The sequence below is a fragment of the Mastigoproctus giganteus genome, chromosome 1 (assembly GCF_048544385.1).
Source record: "Mastigoproctus giganteus isolate SK-2022 chromosome 1, ASM4854438v1, whole genome shotgun sequence".
NCBI classification, from domain to species: Eukaryota; Metazoa; Arthropoda; class Arachnida; order Uropygi; family Thelyphonidae; genus Mastigoproctus; species Mastigoproctus giganteus.
The window spans coordinates 33,404,109-33,425,136 of record NC_143575.1 but is presented as its reverse complement, the minus strand read 5'-3'; the positions used below and the strand labels follow the sequence as shown (position 1 = coordinate 33,425,136).

General features: G+C 37.7%; 1 protein-coding gene across 4 annotated transcripts in view; it reads left to right on the top strand.

The window, feature by feature from the left end:
- LOC150090693 (ATP-dependent translocase ABCB1-like) overlaps positions 1 to 21,028 on the top strand; it is a 390,895-nt gene that overhangs the window by 92,043 nt on the left and 277,824 nt on the right. For 2 of the 4 annotated variants that reach the window (XM_090372310.1, XM_090372292.1), the window contains exons 4-5: positions 3,245 to 3,313; positions 17,482 to 17,544. In XM_090372310.1, coding sequence (XP_090228436.1) covers positions 3,267 to 3,313; positions 17,482 to 17,544 — 110 coding nt within the window. In that variant the 5' untranslated portion in view covers positions 3,245 to 3,266. Of the gene's footprint in view, positions 1 to 3,244; positions 3,314 to 17,481; positions 17,545 to 17,720; positions 17,753 to 21,028 lie in introns of those variants that run through there. The other 2 variants (XM_090372299.1, XM_090372305.1) reach the window with 2 other exon arrangements.

Genomic DNA, 21,028 nt, shown 5'->3' with positions numbered 1-21,028 from the left:
ATCGGTCTGGATGTCATCATATCAGAATTTTCGATCTGCAGATTTTGTATTTCCTCCAAAGGATTTCTAATTGGAAGAATTTCTATCGCTTCTACAGAAAGGTTCTTGAAAAACATTTTTTTTATACATCCATCTTTTTAGTGGAAAACAGAATACGGCAAAATGCCTAAAGAATGGAAATAAGACCCTTGTTTAATTTTCTAAAGATGGGTTTCCTTAAAATGTAAATTCTAGAAAAAAACATTTTTATTGGAATTATTTAAGCTGCCAACTGTAAGTCTGGAAGTACTCTGAATGAGCGTTACAGAGTAACTAGGCACTGTATATCATCGGAGAAGCTCTTTTTGCTTTTTATAAAGTGTGAATGCCCCTTATTGCTTTTCTCCCCTTTCTGGTGGCTAGCAGAGAAAGTCAAGAAAATCCTTCGATATCCCTCATAATTTCATTGACTTTAATTATATTTAACATCAGCAAAGACAAAACTAAATGTATGAATAGTAACGTACCGACATGATAATTGACCCACACGGTATTATGCGCCACCCTTATTATTTAATCTGTTTTGGGAGTCTTTCAAAAGCAATATCAATGAAATTAATGCTTCTGTGGGAGTGCTTCAAAGAGAATTGGGAATCATGATGTGCCACTGTATTCGATCTATAAGTGATATCCTTGAACTTATTCGAACTGTAGACTTTCCTGTTGGCGGACGCAAGTTGTTACGCACTTAGCCACTTGCTCTGTATGGAGATGCCTTTGGCAAGAAGCTTATATCAAAATAAAGTTAAAATGGAGTGGATTTATTTAAGAATTTATACAGGGAGATATCATGTGGATATCTTCATCTCCCTCTTTTCTGGTGATTGAAGAGCTAAAAAATTTAAATTGAAAAGGGCAAGTAATAAAACAGATTGTGATGGACATAAGTCGGTGAGGATGTGGAAAATTTCAAAAATATTTCACAGTCTACTAAATTAAGAATATGGAATCTGTTTATTTAATTTCAATAATTTTTGCGATTTTCCCCAAATTTCAGTTTGTAAAGGTTAATTAACAGATATTATTTATCTTTTTATCCTCACTGCATTTTAAATAGCTATTAAATTAATAGTTTTGACAAGAGAAGTATCTGAGTCTTCTCTTGGTTTCACTATTTATCATTCGTTTGGGGAGGTCTGGGTTCGACTCTCGTCCTGGACCGGAGGAATTTCTTAAAGGTTTCTTCAATCGGGGCTGTAATTAGCTGATCTCAAGCGGAGGAAGTTAGAGTTCCCCCATGAGGTTTTTCGGTTTTTCAGCCCGCACGATATAGACATCAGCCGGTTAGCACACTCTTGTACAGACGTAAAAGGTGCGGATAAAAAGAAACGAGAATTATTTTTTAAATTAATTTATTATTTTAAATACAATTTCAATGTTTATCCCCTTCAAAATACTCTCCAGCCGCTCCTATGCAGCGCTCCATTTGCGATTTCGAGAATACAAAACAGCAGCACCATGTTTCCCTCATAGTAATTCTGCCATCTTTTAGGCCACCAAGTTTCTAGGACTGGTTAAGCGTTCCTCGACTGCTTTTAACAAAAATAAAGTGGTTATCACCCAGTACAAGCGATTATTTTTCCTTGTTTGACGTGATCCTTCAAGTATCACGCAACTTAAGACTATTTTTAATTTTACGTTACTACCATGCTCTGCCTCTCCGTACCAGGATCTATATCTTCTGGTGGTGTGAACAATTCTTTAGACAAATAAACAAGCAGATAGACCTCCCTCCCTCGTGATCAAGAATTTATAAATATCCTATCAATTTTACTCAATACCTACAACCTTGTAGGTATTTATTAAAATACCTACAAGGCATATTTTAAAATAATATATGTATTTTTAATGTGAAAACGTTAATGATATTACCTGAGGGACAACATACGAGTACTCTCTGGAACCCCTGACGAAAGACTATTTATTGTACTAGTAAATAGTTACCTTATTAAAATTCACATGCTTTGTGAATATTAATGTGGTAGCCCTTGTTGTAGAATAATAAATTTAACTTAATTAACGGATACAGTGAGTAATCTATTTGATCTAACCCCATGTCACTGGAAAGATTATTAATAGGATATGGAATAATGCAATCTGACACCTCGTTATTGAGTATTACACTAACAGTTAATGACGTTTTGATTAAACTCTCCTATATATATTTTAAACGTATCACAATAGTCGTATAAAATCATGGAAACCAAAGAGTTATATGTTACAGATTAATTCGAAATTTGACCGCTGTTATTCACTTCAATAAACGAATTAAAGGGGTTATTTGGATTTACGGCACACGCTGTTATTGGCCATTTTTTCCTTGAAATCATTAACATTCGAGGGAATTTTGGGAAATGCAGAATAGCAGACGATATGTTAGCCTACTATGGACCAAAATCATGCAAGAGATTAATGAATGTGGTTTACATGGAAGCATAATTTTTATGCAGGAATATGCTACACCCCATACTGACAATGTGAAACAGATCCTACGATGCACCTTCACTGAAGAGCAAATTATCAGTCGCCATTTTCCACTTCCCTGTCTTGCAATATCGTATAACTCCAGCCGACTTTTGGTTGTGGGGATATCTGAAACAACGTGTTTACAAAGCATTTCCCCTTTTCAACTCTCTCAAATCTGAAAACTGCACCACCCGAAATTTTAAAGGCAGTTGTGGAGATCATTTGATTGCTTATTAGAAAATATTGGTGGCAACGTGAAGATTTCATCGTCAATAAATATTGGTGAAACTAGAGATTCTCTTAAAATCTAAGAGAAGTTAGTGAGGTATTTCTGTCGGAAAGGATGACTTTCTCAGGATGAATTTGCAATTTTGTAATGTATTTTGGGACTCCATGCGCCTACTTCTCCATAGAAAAAATATGGGTGGTATTATATTCGCCAAAAATTCCTGAAATATTTTTCAGAATATTTGGAAGGTCCATGAACAAACGCTTAAAGAGTTAGGCTTGACGAGTTATTGCCCTGGAGGTCGTGGATTGGTGCCGTTTTGGTTTTAATGATGCAGTTTGATAATAAATTTCTTATTTTTTAATGTGTAATATCAGTATGATTTTATTTAGATCACAATTTGAGCTAATGTGCACCTAAAACCTATTTAAAACAAGAAAATTTTTTAAAGAAAAAATTAAACCAATCATAAAATATTTTAAATTTAATCCTAAATATTTTACGTTTCAGGTTGTTTCTACTCAAATCGAAAATGAGGGGAAAAAATTATCACGTGAATTTAGCCTTTTCGGAATACGAGTAAGTATAACTTGGTGTATATTAAAATTGTAACTAATTTAAATGCATTAAATATTTTAATATTAAGGTATTAAAATGAATTTTTAATAATAAAATTGTGTTGTAATAAAGTTTAGCCAGTTTTTTCCTATAAAACCCGTTTAAAGGTTTGACTGTATATTTAAAATACATTCAATTTTAATATATTTTACTTATATTTAAAATCATTCCCCCCCCCCCCCCCCAAAAAAAAACGATCTAGTGGGCCAAGAGCTTTGAATTAATCAATTTTGTTGGTGGAAGTGTGTGTTTACTGTCCAATTTACATGTTGTGCAGGATGAAAAACCAGTAATAATTTAAGGGATAACCATTACAGCCACCGTATCAGATGGCTAACCACAGCCACGATTGAAGAGGACTTTAGAAATTCCTTCAATCAACAGAAATCGAACCCTCTAGATGAATAGTAGACAGCGTTATATGGTGCCCATAAAACTGCGATGGAGGTTAGTAAAGTATGCTTTATCCCAGCGTGCAACTTGTTTTAGCCGCAAGAGGCTGTGTGTATTAAAAGAAAAACACGCGTGAAAATTTATGCATTAAAAAAACGATAAAGAGAGAAAGAGAGAGACTTCCTTGTATTACAGAAGCGTATTGCCAAACGGCCAATTATACAGGGACTTGCAACTACTGTTTTAAAATAGAAGGCATTTGCGCAAATAATAATATAGTAACAATAATAATTTTTCATAATAATTTTTAACTGGCAAAGGATTTTAGTTTGTATGAGCGAAAGCGACACCTGGCAACGACTGTTCCTTTTTAATATATCATAATAATTGCAATTAAGATGACATTTTCAGACCTTGTTTGTTTTTTTCGTATTTGGATTAGTTAATAATATGAAAAATGCATAAAACAATTTTTTCTTTGTCTCCTTTATGAATTTAGTTATCAGCTTTTGAATCTTCCGAATATTAGAGATATGGATATAATAAAGATAGTGGTATAATAAATTTCCTGGTAGATACAAGTTTCAGGATATTGCAATAAAAATGAAACACTGAAAGGAATTTCGTTTTCTACCGGTTCTTTTCGATTTGACCTGTGCAAATCGTTCGTATATAATAATAAACTAATAATAATAACAATTATTATTATAAAAAACAACCTTTTCTCCTTTATGGGAATTTTTACGCCTCGTTACGGTTACTGGTACCAAGTGCATGGAGTGGTTGGTTGTGTCAGGTGATTATGATTGTTATTACTGTCGGTCGAGGAACTCTGTTACTGTCCTACAGATATTCAGGATCGCGGTTTTTTGGAGTTCCATGTAAGTATTCTCTGGAGGCCTATTGCTGTTAGGTTCTTATGGAGGCTCCTTTGCACCATTCTGGTGGTTGAGGCAGTCATTACTTGTTCCACATGCCACATTTCTTTGACTTCCTGATCATTTCCTCTTAGATTTTCTGGCGGTTGTTGGTGTTGGGTACCTCTAGATCAGGTAGACAGTTTTTTCTTTCTTGTCAGTGAGGGTTAGGGTTCTGTCTGGTTTGTTGTCCGTTATTATGACACGTTTACAGTGTAGTTTATAAGTAGGGGGTCTCTAGTACGGCTTGGGGTTCGTACTGGTAATACGGTACACATTGTTCTCTGATCAACTAGTATTTTTGCGCTAGCTTCTGATGTATTATCCTGGCGACCTGGTGTGTTTGTGAGTGTACTCTGCCTGGGTGAATACCTTGCATGCCTCGCTGATGTGCTGTGCTGGATTGCTCCTGGGGCCAGGTGGCATCATCAACATCTGTCGTCTGTCATTCCGGGTTCCTTGGTGATGTATTTTATACAGGGTGTCTCAAAAATATTGGTACAAACGTTTAGGGGAGGTTGGTAACATCTAAAGGAATGTGAATCGCATAGGAACCCATAACCGGAAACGTCACCGTAAGTCGGTAGACGGCGCTGTTCATCAGTTCGCGAGAGGGAAAATTTCTGGTTTACTCATTCAAGCAGTAGTCGCCGCACGAAGAGCATGCATCGATATATGAACTGTGAGCTGGCTGACATGCACCTAGTGTATGGATTAGCAGAGGGCAATGGACGAGCCGCTCAACGAATTTATGGAGAACGCTTCCCAGACAGACATGTACCGGACTACCGTTTGATGCGCGTGTGCATCAAAATTTGTTCGATTATGGGTCATTTAGAGGAAACAGGAGTAGTGCGGGCAGACCACGTTCGACGCGAACTCTCGCCATGGAAGAAAGTGTGTTGAATGCCGTCTAGAATAATCCTACTACCAGCACACGTGCCGTTGCCTCTGCCTTAGAAGTGTCTCGTTGCAGTGTACAGCGTGTCTGGCACGACGATTTCTTACACCCCTTTCATCTCCAAAGGGTTCAGTTACTGCTCCTCCCAAGATCATCCTGCACGTATGGCTTTTGCGCAGTGGTTTCTCCAAGAAAGTGTTTAAGACTTGAATTTTCCAGCCTATGTTTTGGTCACGGATAAGGCTTATTTCACTCGGGAAGGCTTATTCAATCAGCACAATGCTCATGTGTGGGCTCACGACAACCCACATGGTGTGCGCCCCCTTTTGGCACAACATCGCTTCGCAATAAATGTGTGGGCATGTATGGTCGGTGACTGCTTAGTCGGCCCATACCTGTTACCATCCCGCATTAACTCCGCTAAATATCGAATCTTTCTTGAACAAGTTCTACCAGGGTTACTTGACGATGTTCCAGCAAATGTGAGACGGAACATTTGGTTTCAACATGACGGGGCGCCTGCCCATTATGGAAGGTGTGTTCGTGACCATTTGAACAGGCGTTTTGGGCGTCGATGGATTGGCCGTGGTGGACCCGTTGCCTGCCCCCACGCTCACCTGATTTATCGAGCCTTGATTTCTTTCTGTGGGGGCCCTCAAATCTATCGTGTATGAATCGCCTGTGGAGACGGAAATGGATCTCGTGGCGAGACTCATCTGCGCTGCTGCTACTGTCAAAGAAACTCCAGGTGTGTTCGACCGTGTCCGCCAGTCCATGCTGCGTCAGTGTGACGCATGCATCGCGTCTCATGGTGGAACCTTCGAGCATCTGTTGTAACATCATGAAATGCATCCATCTCGTACTCCATTGTTAATATTATGTCAAATAAACGTTTGCCACTAATTACTGTCTTGTGTCATTTCTGCTTCTTGTACTTCTGCTACTACTTTCCCGTGACGTTTCCGGTTATTGGTTCCTATGCGATTCACATTCCTTTAAATGTTACCTACTTCCCCTAAACGTTTGTACCAATATTTTTGAGACACCCTGTATAGTTCCTGGTGTTGATTATCTGGTCTTGAATGGCGAGCATGAATCCTTCAGTCTCAGCGAAGAGTGTCCCGCTTTTGAGCCATGCATTGGAAGCCATTTTATTTATGCTTGTTTTTATTGGGTTTTAGGAGCATCGGCTACTAAGGCCATGTTGGTCTACGCTGGTAGCACAGTGGTATCGTCACCGTCCTCCCCAAACCAGGTAGAAAAGTCTCGGGTTCGAATCCCGTCGATGACGTGAGGAACTTTAGTGGGCTTTTTTCACTCCATGGCTGAGTTAGTCGGTCTCAGGCGTAAATAGCAATACAGTATTTTTTTCCCCAGAAACTGGGGTTTTTATGTCTAGCAAAAAGGCAAATCGACCAGAGAACACACGCAATTTACAGGCAAAATTAATATGAGTAGATGTAATCATTTACAGGGGACCCTAATATCATAATTTTTTTTCTTTTCGAACTGTGGTCAGTCTCTCGATGGCTGATTTCGGGTGGTGTTGGTGGCACTTGGTAATTATTATCCTGGTCAATCTTACAATCTCCTCGAGTTCGGTGTTGGTCCAGTCTATGATCTTGATGGAGTACTATAGTACTGAGATTACATAAGTGTTTACGGCTGTGACCATATTCCTGCCATTCAGCTTTGATTTTAGCAAGCTTCTCAGTCTCTGATGGTATTTTTGTCAGGCGGGCATTAATCTCCTTGTGTTCTAACTGGTGAGTCTGCATCATTCCCAGATATTTCTAAACTGTTGTTGTTGTAGGGTTTTAGACGCATCAGCAACTAAGGCCATATTGCTCCGTGTATACCGTCTGTAAATTGCGTGTGTTCTGTAGTCGATTTTCTGTCTGCTGGACGAAAATCCCGAGTTTCCTGAAGAAAAACAAAACTACTCTCGCCTGAGACCGACTAACTCACCCACGCTGTGAACAAGGTCCATAAAAATTCCTCACTTCATCGACGGGGCTCGAACTCAGATATTTTCCTAAGGGAAGGGGGAAGGACAGCGATCCTGCCAACTGTGCTACCCACGAGGGCGACTTTCTTGTATCAGTAATTGTAGATGTTGTCTATTCCTGGGGTTTGCCAATTATGGGATTTTCCGATCGACTGTTGTACTTCCTTCCGAATCTTTCAGTCTGTTATCCCCTCTACGTCCTTGGTTTTCGTCCGTTCTAAATCTGTCCAGGAGCACAGCCGTTATGGCTAACTTTGTTGCTCTGCGGGTTACCCCAAAACTTCTCGAGTGCCTTCTGATCAGGACGTTGGTTGTTTCTTTCTCCTGTTTTCCAGTGTTCCTGTAGAAGGCTTTCTGGTTTTTTTTAAATATTCGGTTGTCTGATTTCCTTTGGGCACTCTCCCTATATCGGCAGAGTCCCTTACTGAGTGAAAAGAGGTTCTGCTTGAGAGTTTCCAGGTATTCTTTTATTCTCTGATTATGGGTCTCGTGTTTGCTGCGGATTTCGGGGTTCTTGAGGATGGTCTTCACTTTTCTGATCAGCTTTTTACTTCTGTTACCCCGTTGGTGCTGAGTCAGTTAGCCTATCTTCACTATTACTCTCCCGTCTTCTGCTGTAATTTGCTTTCCCAGGTGGTGGATCCTTATCTTTGCGTTTTGTTTTCTGTCGGTTTCCGGTTTCTCTTCTATTCATCCTGGTGGCTGCTACACGGTACAGTAAATGGCTGTGCAGATGGTGTTGCTTCGTTGTTGTGGAGGTAATCCGGTATTATGCTCTGATTAACTAACAGATTTCACAGGAATCTGTTAGTGGTCTCTGCTTCAGTATGGCGTAGGTCTTTGTGGGGTCCATGCCTTCGAATTCTGCTAGGACCTTCTTCCACTCTACTTGCATTCTAGCTATCGCGGCCTCGTCTTTTTCCACTTCGGCTGCTCTGAGTTGTAGCTTTTTGTGCTTGGTGTTCCTCCTTCAGTTCTGTTGTGCTTGTATTCGTTGATCTTTGTAATTGGTCGCTCACATACTGCTTGATTTTTTCCAAGATTGCAGGAGTCATCAGGTTCTTCGTGACGATGGTCCGTCTCTGGTCTGTTCTTCGCTGTCTTGAACAGTCGGGAACCGTTCCAACCACGTGGCGCGTACTCTCCTCCTGTACATTGTCATGTTCGTCTCTAGCTTCGTTACTGCGTAGTATGTTCGCATGGTGAACATATTCACTTCGATGCTCCGCTTCATGCTGTGGATTTTTCTTCCTTCCAGGATGGTGGCTAGCGCAGTTGCTCAGGAAACACTTCTAGTTGATTGAGCTGGATGGTCTTGCCCTTCCCTTGTGGTAGCCATACAGATGATAGCGCATTGTCTTCTTTGAGATACTCTCTCCCACTTTTCGAACCGACTCCTCTGCCTAAGGCGTGAATGCGAGTGATTTTATCCTGCGCTACCTCTATGCAGTATGTTCAGTATTTCTACTGCTCACCTCCATGCAGCTATGGAGGTGGACCTATTTAGCGTTGGCTTTTGCATTCAGTGGTGGGTTGTAGTTATTGGGAGCGAAACCAGATGGCATCACTCTGCCTCAGTCACCATATATTTGGATTTCAGGAAAGCTTTTGACACTGTTGCGCATGGAAGACTATTGCACAAATTGGAGCAGAATGGTATTAAGGGTAAGTTGCTACAATGGATAAAAGGATGGTTAAGTGGGAGAAGACAGAGGGTGGTAATCAATGGGTGCTGCTCTTCTTGGACTAATGTTATTAGTGGAGTCCCACAGGGTTCGGTGTTAGGTCCACTGTTGTTTTGTATATTTATCAATGATATTTATGAAGGTATATCAGGCTTAATATCGAAGTTTTCAGATGATACAAAGGTTGGCAGGGTTGTTAATGACAGTAATGGCAGTGTGCTGCTGCAACAGGATCTAGATAATTTGGGCAGATGGGCTAAGAAGTGGCAACTGAAGTTTAACCTTGACAAATGCAAAGTACTGCATATGGGTAGAAGTAACCCCAGCGAAACGTACCAACTGTGTGGTACTACACTTAAGGTGGTAGAAAATGAAAAAGACCTGGGAGTAATTGTGCAGTCAGATATGAAGTTTTCTGAGCAATGCAGACAGGCTGCCAGGGCAGGTCATGGGGTTTTGTCAATGATATATAGGAATTTTGCTAGCAGGGAAAAGGAGGTGATTATCCCTCTGTATAAGGCAATGGTCAGGCCACGCCTTGAGTACTACGTACAGGTCTGGAGGCCTCATTTTAGGAAGGATGTAGATTTACTTGAGCGTGTACAGAGAAGGGCAACAAGATTGGTGAGGGGAATGAAGGGATCCTCTTACCAAGAGAGGCTTAAGTTCTGCAAATTGCAGTGGCTGGAGACTAGGCACCTGCGCGGTGATCTGATTGAAGTATATAAGGCCTTGAATGGGTTGAGCACGCTGAATTCTGATGGGATCCTTCCACTTGTTCAGATTACGAACCTATGGGGGCATAAATTCAAATTAAGAAAAGACAGATGTAGAATAGACTTGCGGAAATTTTCCTTTAGCCAGCGGGTGGTTAATTGCTGGAACAAACTTCCATCTGTCGTTGTGGAAGTTGATAGGTTGAATAAATTTAAAGAGGAACTGGACAGGCTTTTTGAGGGAATGGTGTGATTTTTTTTTTTTTTTTATATATGTTTATATATGTATTTTTTTTTTTTTTTTTTTTTTTGGCTGATGCTGCATGAGCTCATACACTTGCTTTCTTGCATCGCATGCCACTGCTACTACTACTACCACTTCGACCGTTTGGGGAGATAGGTCTGATGAAGCGACTTCCGTTTTTTGTTAATTTTCCTTCAATTATTATTATTTATTATTTATTTTATTTTTCGCTTCTGGATTCAAACTCGGTTCCATCAGATTGGCGGGTCGGCGTTGCATCCACTGGACTAATCCCACTTCATTGTTTTTATTATGTATTAGATTTTTTTTTTTTTTTTTTAGCTTAGTAAAATATGTTGTACAAGCATATATTTACTTGATTTAATATACTGTATTTGTATGTACATAACATATGTACATACATACACGAGCTACTTTTACTATTGTTCTTTTATACATAAGCATATACAAGGTTTGCGTTTTGAATGACTTGGAATTTGTAATTCAGTGTGATTAAAAAAAATAATACCACAGATTTTTTTTCTTGGTTAACATTAGTGCACCATTCAAAAAACGCTCACCTTAAAAAAAAAAATAGTGCAGTTTAAAATTTTCAAAAGCTACCATGTTCTAGAAAACAATCGTGTTTGAAAATTCAAACTAATCTGAATCTTAAGGTTATGAAGCGTCAATGTATTGTGTCCTGTAATAGCGAGCATCCTTCAGTCGGTATTTCTTTCGCTTGACAACGAAATAGAATTTCTGGGAGATAAAACCATGCAACTTTCGTCCTAGACAGAATAACTTGGCCACTTCGCGAAAGAAAGCCGGTAAAAGTTCCTCCAACCGAAACTGGATTCTAACACATGCCTTTTCCACACGGTGTGGAAGGACAGTGATTGTAACAACTTTACTAATCACGAGGACCAACAATGTGTCTTCCGTGAGCGTATAAAGGTTTTGGCATTTGGCACTCATTGGGAGAGGTTGGACTATGAATCTCGTCGGATACCAGAAGAATTCTTAAGGGCCTCCAGTGGGAACTGCAGTTAGCCGATCTCAAGCTGAAGAAATAGATTCGCGATGGCGAACCAGTGGAAATAAATTTTTTTTTTTTATTTGAAAGCAAATCTGTTTTATGGTCTATCAGCCACATCTAGATTGTGAAAGCCATAATATAATTGTGCAGAGAATTATTTAGAAACAAAGTTCTCATTTAGAAACTTTCAAATAAAGACTATACTAATATTAACTAGTTTTTTTTTTTTTTTTTTTCACTTGAAAATATTATATTTTTGTTGTTTCTACTTCTGGTCGTGCATGCCAGAAAAAGGTACTTCATCACTTGAGTAGATTTCTCTTCGTGCGTTAATCCTGATGTTTAACTGGTTCATGCCCAATGATTGCACACTTAGTATATAGCATATTATGCACAGGACTGTACCAAAAAGGATGGCTATTAGCACGAATTAGAGAAATAATGGTACCACAACTAAGATGCGGTAGCACAGTGAGTACAATCACTATTCACCACACTGTGTGGTGAATTCGAATCCCGTCGATGATGGTAGAAATTTTATGGGCTTTCGCAACGCGGTTGATTTGATCAGTCTCGGACAAAAGTCGCATGATTTTTCATCCAGAAAACTCGGGTTTTTTATCCAGAAAACAGAAAACCGACGGAGGAACGCACACAATTACAGACAGTATACTGAAACCTCATAGTTTTGATGTTCGATACACGTACAGGCATACGAACCCAGCGTTATCGAAGAAGAAGAAAGGGAAAATCCCCGCTGACTGTTAGTTATCTTTGACATGTGCTATAAGGTTCGCAATCAGGCATGCTACAATGAAGAGACTGATAATGTTTGTTTATTGAGCACTGACAAGCGTTTATTTTTTGCGATACTCATTTAGTATTTTTACTCTAATTGGATTCTTATATTGAAAGTAGTATTGCATAATTAAAACAGTGTCTTAACCTTGGTGGAAAGTCGTATCTTATCTCCTAAATGTTAGACTTTAAACTTTTAGGGAGGTGGGGAATGATACCGCAAAACCAGTTCCCAGTCCGTCTCAGTTGCATCGGTCTTGTATACCAGCTTTCATTTTGATCCGCTGATTTTTTGTTTAAGAAGCTACTCGGCGGTGTTTTATTAACCTAGTTTTAGTGAAGTATTTCCATGTTTACTAACTTAATGGCTTTGGCAAGTACAAAGTCTTCCGCTAGAACGATAACATAAGAGAGGTCACGGATCTTGGCAGTGAGAGTATTCGCAGCGACCTGGATACATTGAGGATGGGTACCACGATCATATGAGGACTTGAAATATCGGCGCAATTCCCAATTATTAGCCGGTGAAGTTTATAGTGGTCACTTATCATATGTTGACTCATTTCCAAGGATGGCATGGAGGTGTTAATACCCGTGAGTATTTTCACGAAATGTAACTCTATTACTTTGCGTTCATTCTATAAATGTCGGTTCACTTTAAGATTTTTATTTTTGTGTCTAAAATAGTAGTCGTTAAACGAAATATTACCTCCCTAGTTGTTAAGTGTATTATACAGGCACGTAAACGTTCAAAATTGCTATTTATATACAGTACTAACCAGTTTTATGCAACGCCAACCTCCATTTTTAACATCTTTATTTGTGCCACTATTTCGATAAATAACCGGATTATATTTTATAAATTATAAAATTAAACTTCTTTCCTTTCATTAAAGAACAAGTTGATATAAAAGTAAAGTGTGTTAACTGTCTGACGGCACCAGGGGTTTCCCTCAAGTTGATATTATCATTTTATTTCTAATGCGAAGTAAAGTCAAATTGTGTTCATGGGCAAATTTGCACGTTTTCCTGGATGAAAAACCCGGAATAACTCACTGAGGAACTCTACTCCATCCTCCTACGGTCCCGATTGAAGGGCCCTAAGAAATTCCTCCAGTCTATGTTAAATGCTTGTATCAGTTTTAATAATTGATTAAAGAAAGCCATTAATCATTATTGAAATGAATGCCATATACAAGATATGACCCAAATAGCAAAGAAAAAAATATCTGTATGTGATACTTGTAGCATACCACTTCACAAGCTAGCCCAGTTACTTTTAGTGTGACCAGTGATCTAAAAATTCTTAAATAATGGGCTTTTTTGTGTTTCATTAATTCCTTTGTTTAAATGACTGCCTACTTGGCGATTCAGGTCTATAACAAAGATTAGATTCATCGTGATAATTTTGTACAACAAAAAGAATCAAATGTCATATCTATTCTTACTTGGCAATTCGTGACTCAGGTAGCCAAGGAGTTTATCAGATGAAAAGCACACGAGAATATACGAAATATGTCCAACAATTCCAAGTTATAATTAAGTGAATTAATTGCCCAGCTTATAAACAGGGCTGGCATCGCTCCAATGGCGATGGTTATAAAGAGGGTGCAGCCGTTTAAACAGCAATGAAATCACGCGAAAAACAAATAGAGCAGAAACTACACCTTTAACTGGAAGATGTTTTAATAAGATTCGCGATGAAGAATCAAAATGAAAAGATTAAAATTACGATTTGAATTCAGTGATATTTGAATAAAAAAAGTTTAGTGCTATTCCTGACATGTTGGCGATTTATTATACAGTAAATTTAGTTTACTGTTAATAAAGAATTTCCCAAGTTGAACTTGTCTACGACAGTGAACCAGTTTAGCTTGAATGTTAAACAGTTAGGCGCTAGTAAACCAGTTTCACACATAAGCTTACCAGATCGGAAGGAAAAAAAAAAAAAAAAAAGTTGGTCTTTCATAAATTCCATATAGACATAACTGAGCAGCGCTGGTTAAAATTTTAAATGGTCTCCCATTTCTGTGCTGGCTCATTTAATTTTCCAATTTAATCCTCTTATTTTTTAACTTCCTACTCGGGATGTCTGCGCGGTAGCACAGTGGTATCATCACCGTCCTCTTCCCACCGAGTGGAAAAGACCTGCATTCGAATCATGTCGATGACGCGGGGAGCTTTTATGGGCTTTTTTCACTCTGTGGCCGAGTTAGTCAGTCTCAGGCGTAGATAGCAAGGATTTTTTTTTGGAAAAATTGGGGTTTTTCGTCCAGCAAAGCAGGCAGATCGACCAGAGAACACGTAATTTATAGACACAATACACATGGGTAGTTGAAGTGACTTTCTAGGTTACCCTAATATAATAGTTTAGTTTCCTCCCCCTACTCGAGATCCATAATTCCAAAGTAAAAACGATGGGCTATTATTGGCTATAAAGCGCTAGCGAGCATGCTAGCTTTCCAAACCAAATCCACCGTCTGGTTACAGCTAGTATTTCGTGTTTCTAGCTGTAGTCGGGAGGAGATTTTTCTGTCTCCGGCCATCCTTAGTACATAAACAGCTCCTTCCCCTATAATATTTGTATATTCCAATACATTATTCTAAAGATAGCCATACCCACTGGGTAGCTATTAGAATATCACATGTATATCGAATTTCGAGTATAAATATGGAAGTCCACAGCCGTCTGTGAGACTATAAGTAAATCCTCCTCTGGACAGCCTGTCTGTTCTGCATCACAAAAATCAAAATCTCTGATGCATTTTCGTAATGAAAATTTATTGCCATGTTGATATCATTAAAGGCAAGTATTTGATAATAAGATAACATCGAATTTCAGTAAAAATTATGTATGTTATAGAAGTCGTCAATGAAAATAAATATAAATACATTTTGAAAATATACCATAATTGTTCAGAAAGTGAGGATCCTTTCGTGCAGAATTTTGTATTCTGGAATCAACTTTTCTTTACTTCGTGAGCTGTCTTACTATGACCTAGATCTCTTATACCATTAAGTCTAACCTACGGTTGAAAGGTCAGCATGGGCTGTGTTCTATCTTCAGACATATTTTTCTCAAAATTGCAATTTCTTATTCTTCTTATCGCTATGTAATCAATAAGGTTATTCACCTTAAATACCGTGCAACATAGAACTTTAGAAATAGGTGCTGTTTCGAAGTTCGTTTATATTACAAATATTTGGATTTTGAGATCAAAATTTACCTTCAACTGGACTGATTTTAAAAATTTTAAATGACTTTAATGCGACAGTTAACTGCCTAATTGTGTTAATTTATTTATCATAACCTTATCTATGAACGAGGACTCAGTAACTGTGTAATTAAAACAATCTAACAAAAGCAAATGAAGAAATGTACCTAACCTTAGAGTGGTACGGATATGTGTACCACTTGGATGGATTCTTATGTTATGCCTTTTTATTAAACTTTGCGTTCATATACTGTAATTAAATTAGTACTGTTGTACAGGACAATACTAAAGTCAAGAAATAATTCAACAGGCAAAAGAACACTTAACTGAGATGGAGGATTTTAGGTGTATCAGGATTCTGAACCATATTGCGCCATGTATATTATGTCTGTAAATTGCGTGTGTACTGTGGTCGATTTGTCTGTTTGCCGGACGTAAACCCGAGTTCCCCAGATCAAAAACTATTGCTATCCTCTCCTGAGACAGACTAACTCATCCACGTTGTGAAAAAGGACCATAAAAATTCATTGCGTCATTGACAGCATTCGAAGTCGAGTCTTTTCCACCTCGTGTGGGAAGGATGGTGATTACACCAACTGTGCTACTGCGAGGGATTACCGAGATGGATGAGAGATCCTAACATGGGATGTTATGTTATCCCGGCTTATTTCTGCAAACGATGCAACACGATAATACTTCCAAGTCCAAACATAGACAGGAAGTAAGAGTAATTGTGTCCCCTATCCATATAGAGAATTTCACAATCTTGATTTCCATGGTGAAGCTGTCCGCTCAAAAGACTAACATAACATTAACAAATTCTAAACGTTACTTCTCCATTGAAAAGAGATGCTCTGTTTAACTTCCTACTCGGAAGGAAGTTAATCAGAAAAAAGTTTTGCTATAGCGTTCAGAACGAGAGTTGATGTGGGGTTTGGAGAAAGCACGATGAACTTTACTTAAATGGATCGTATCATCCTAGCATTGAAGTTTAAAAGGCATCGTGGAATGGAGTGCTGGACAATGTTGGGACTATACTAGTAAGAGGACTAGTATTTTCGATATGAAATAGAGGTTTGCCTTTATTAGCCTGTGGGTTAATTCAGCTCTGAGTGGTGCTACATGAGAACAGTCTCTTCCATCCATGTGTATTATGTCCATAAATGACTTATTCTCTAGTCGGTTTGCTGGACGAAAATCCAAGTTTCCGGAGAAAAGCCTTGCTGTCCTCGCTTGAGACCGACTTAACTCAGCCACGGAGTGCAAAAAAAAAAAAAAAAAAAGCCCATAAAAATTCCCCGTGTCATTAACAGGATTCGAACCTTGTGCCTTTTCCACGGATGTGTGTGAGAATAATTTTGATATCACAGCCAATTTTATACTGTGTACACTGCAGAGATTCTGTATAAATGGATATTGCATGTATTAACATGATAATGCTTTAAACTACACATCCACATAGGCATTGCTGGAAGCATTATGGTGCTCAGAAATATCTCTTCCTTCTCTCTCACTCTCTTCTACTCGTAAGTACATAATTTAGGGTCAGAGAGCCAATTATTTAGAACCAATTCATATGAATGTAATTGGAACTTATTCATATAATAAGTTCAATGAAATATGAATATTTCGCGTGAAACAAGCAGTGGCTTTCAAAATATATTATACTGCTTTTTAGCTTTGTTCATTTGCATGTATCATTATTTACATATATCATTAATATTTTGATCTCTCCTTCAACAGCGAGTCAACACGAAACGAGAATTTTATCAAATGCCTGATAATCCATGATGACGTACTCAGAGTTCCTTCATTTCCCATTAACATTACGTAATAGATAAATCTTCGCACGATCTCTTTTGGAGAACAACCTTCACATCTAATTGTATATATCGAATATCCAAGTTATCGAATTTGGCCTTGCTTTGGCTAGAAGATCAGAGAAACTGACCTCTTCGACAGTTTATTTATATAAAGATAAAAAAGCTTGCATGCTACCACTACATTCCTCTGAATGTATCAGATTATTTCAGCAGATTTTTCTGAGAATTCAAAGTAGTTTTTATGTGATATTCATTTTAAACTACTCTTCATTACGTGAAACTTTGGTCATTGATCAGTTGTGTATATCACGTAGTGTTGAAGTGCTCTTAAAATAGCTCACACTTTCAAATTATCAGCCCAATATAAAAATTTGCTTTGTTTTTTTTCAGTGCTCAGTCCCGAAATTCTGAATTACCAGGCAGTTACAAAATCAACATGGGCTTTTCAGAAGAGTAAGTTTAAATCTTTTCATTTTGGCTTCCTTTGCGATTATGCTGTTATTATATGCTTACTGTTTTTTGTCGTTATTTTATTGATTACTGGTGATAAATTTGCCTTTATGCTGATTTGAATAATTATACACTTTCTTTTTGGAAAGTTTACAATTATTCAGAAAGATATTCCAGGCAGTTACAAAATCAACATGGGCTTTTCAGAAGAGTAAGTTTAAATCTTTTCATTTTGGCTTCCTTTGCGATTATGCTGTTATTATATGCTTACTGTTTTTTGTCGTTATTTTATTGATTACTGGTGATAAATTTGCCTTTATGCTGATTTGAATAATTATACACTTTCTTTTTGGAAAGTTTACAATTATTCAGAAAGATATTCCAATCACTTTTCCAAAAAAAGGATAAGTGATTGGAATACATGATTGAAATTTCTTCCCGATTAAAATAGTTATTGCGGCTTTATTTATTTATTATTTTTTTATTTTAATAAAATAAAAATTTAAAGCTCAAAGAAAGTCTGTAAATTGACTGTATCAGAAACTAAATTTGTTTAAAATTATGATAACAGATTAGAAATTCAAATCTGTTATAATTTGCGAAAATATCTATATTTTCTATAACATATAGGATCGTTTCCGACAGGAAGTGATGTCACAACACGTTAAGCGCCATTATCTGAACAGGAATTTGGATTTAGATTCATCTATGTTTAGCTCTTTATCACAGTTAACATTAAATTAATTTTTATATTTCACGCTGGCAAGGGTAAAATATAAAAATTTACTTTTCCATTTCATTCAATCTTGGCGTTAGTCTTCCAATCAATATTAGAAGCAATTTTTTTTTGTTTTTTTACATAATTTTTATTTAATATCTTTTAATGTATATTGCCACCTTGTGGACAGCTGTTAAGTTATAAAGAACAGAATATGAACATGCTACGATGTCGTTGGAAGTTTAGTGCATCGCGCACATCTTTTTTTATTATAAAATCGTGTTGCAGTTATCTTACGATGCTAATTAGATACCTAATATTTTTATCATCAAGGTCTTGACTGTAAGATATTTCATGTTTGTTTAATTGTCAGAATACAAATTTTCTTATGAATATGGTATATCGTAGCCTATTAGTGACTGTAGTATGTTTTTATAGTCGGTATGCAGTTCTTTTATATTTTCCTGTCTGTTTGTTTAAAACTTTGTTTTATGTATTTTAAGAGATTCTACAAAACTCAAGACGAGTTATAAAAAATAATAGTAATTAAAAAAATACCAAACTAATTTATTGCTATAAATGCTTATCCTTAACGTCTGCACACCGTACTGAGAGAGGCAGATTAGTTTCGTATTTTAGACTTTAGTCAAGGTCTTAAAAGTATAAGCTGAAAATTACACTTCGGGGTGGGATGGGGGGAAATTACGCCGCTGAAGTGTAGGATTGCCAAAAAAAAAAGTTTCTTTAGTAAATTATTAAGATTAGAATCAATGTATTATAACAAACAGGGCGGCAAAAGGTGGGGGGGGGGGAGACGCTGGATGCGACGCACACCCAGGCCCCAAACAGAAGGGGCTCTAAATGTATAACTTATATATATATATAAAAAAAAAAAAAAAAAAAAACGGGTCCCCCAAACCAACCATGTACCTGGGTTCCCGAATACCATCGCACGTTCCTGATAATACACTTTCTATTGTGGATGATATAAATTTCATCAACTTTTTAATATACAGTTCCTGATACAGCCATATAACAGCACCGACATAACTTTCATGAGATTTTTATTAGACAATATTGAACCTAGTGCTGTACAGTTCTATCATCCACTCCTTATCACCAAGGGAAAAAATCTAAAATAAAATAACTACTGTATCTTATTTCGCCTACTTTATTCTTTTAAGGGCCTTAATCACCTCGATCAGGAATCTCCTGATTGTTTAAGGCCTAAGGACTCTCCGGGCACTGCGTATCTTTTAAGGTGCCCCTTATACAGAAAATCCTTATCAATACCAATAAATCTAACTGCTCTTCTTTGGATCTTTAGAAGTTCTACATCTTTTTTTAAGGTGAAGTCTTCAGACCTGAATACCATATTCCAGATGTGATATTACCGTATTTTCTTCTTTCTATCCCTGGAACGGCCACCGTAGCCCAGTGGTCAGGAGCGGCAGTACAGTAGCACATGCTCTTTGAGTAGACCGGGGTTCAATCCCCTGACTGCTAAATACGGTCGATCTGCCAACCCGCACTGGATCAGCTGGCAGATTATGGTCCATTTCCCTCAGCATGAATGGTTGAGGAGGCTTCCATCCTGCAGTGGGTTGATAATGGCTGCAGTTTTACCTTTATATATACCCCTGAACTCCTATTTTCAGAAATTTATTTTTGGCTGTAGAGAAACTGTAAGGTTACAACTTTCTGTCACCAGTTGTTCCAGGTAAATATGGATCTTGATTGACCCCCCTTCCCCATTCGTATATTTGATTTCCGATGGGCCACACTGCCTTACTACGATAGAACTTTCTGGGGCTATTGTTTTACTCGATAGAAGTAGACCGATTGTGAGTGATGGAAAATTTGGAAGCACTAACGAGGGAAATCCTATTCCCTTCGCCTGAAAACTACATCCCTGATCGAAGAGGTCTTTACGATTCTCCAGTTTCGACTGGATTCGCTGGGAGACCCAGACCGTTTGCTACTGGTTCCTCCTCCTCCTCCTTTGGAGGAGACGGAACCAGTAGCAAACGGTTTTGAAGAATACTTTTGTCTTCTTCAGGTATTGTTACTAATAGTGCTGGTCATTATCGTGTCCATGTGTTCCTTTTTTTCTAGTTTTCATAATGGTCAGTTACCATGACAACAGATTAATATATGTAATAGTAAGTACCCCAGTAAACCTAATGGTTGCTATGGCAACCACACTGTGAGCAGTAGTGCATAAAAAAAATAATAAAAAAAAAACCAACCAAACTTCACAAAACTTTACAAATGTATATAATTAGTGGTCACTAAAATAATCACAATTTACGTATTATGCATATACGATCAAACAAAATATAACATACAAATAATTAATAGATTATTTAAGTAAGAAAGATTTAATACAGATCCTAATCCACGTGTGAAGTATTTTAATTATTTTATTGGTACGCAGAGGGACAGTTGGTGCAATTAGACCACAAACAGTCCCAATAACTAAATAAAATTGGCTACGTTTCGGATTTTGGTATCGAAATCCGTCTTCAGGCCTGGATTTTTGAATTTGGAAAGAGTTGTAAAATTCGACTATGGGAGACCAAACTATACCTCACTGAAGACCTCTCACAATTTTAAACGCTTAAAATTCGTTTTTAGATGGGGAAATCAAAGTTCGGCTTCTGCTTTAAATTTAAAAAAAATAATTGTTTGGCGCATGCGAAATGCAGATAGCATGAACTTCGTAATTTATCTACAAAAGTTTGAATGCTCTTCAAAGGAGAGGGAAAT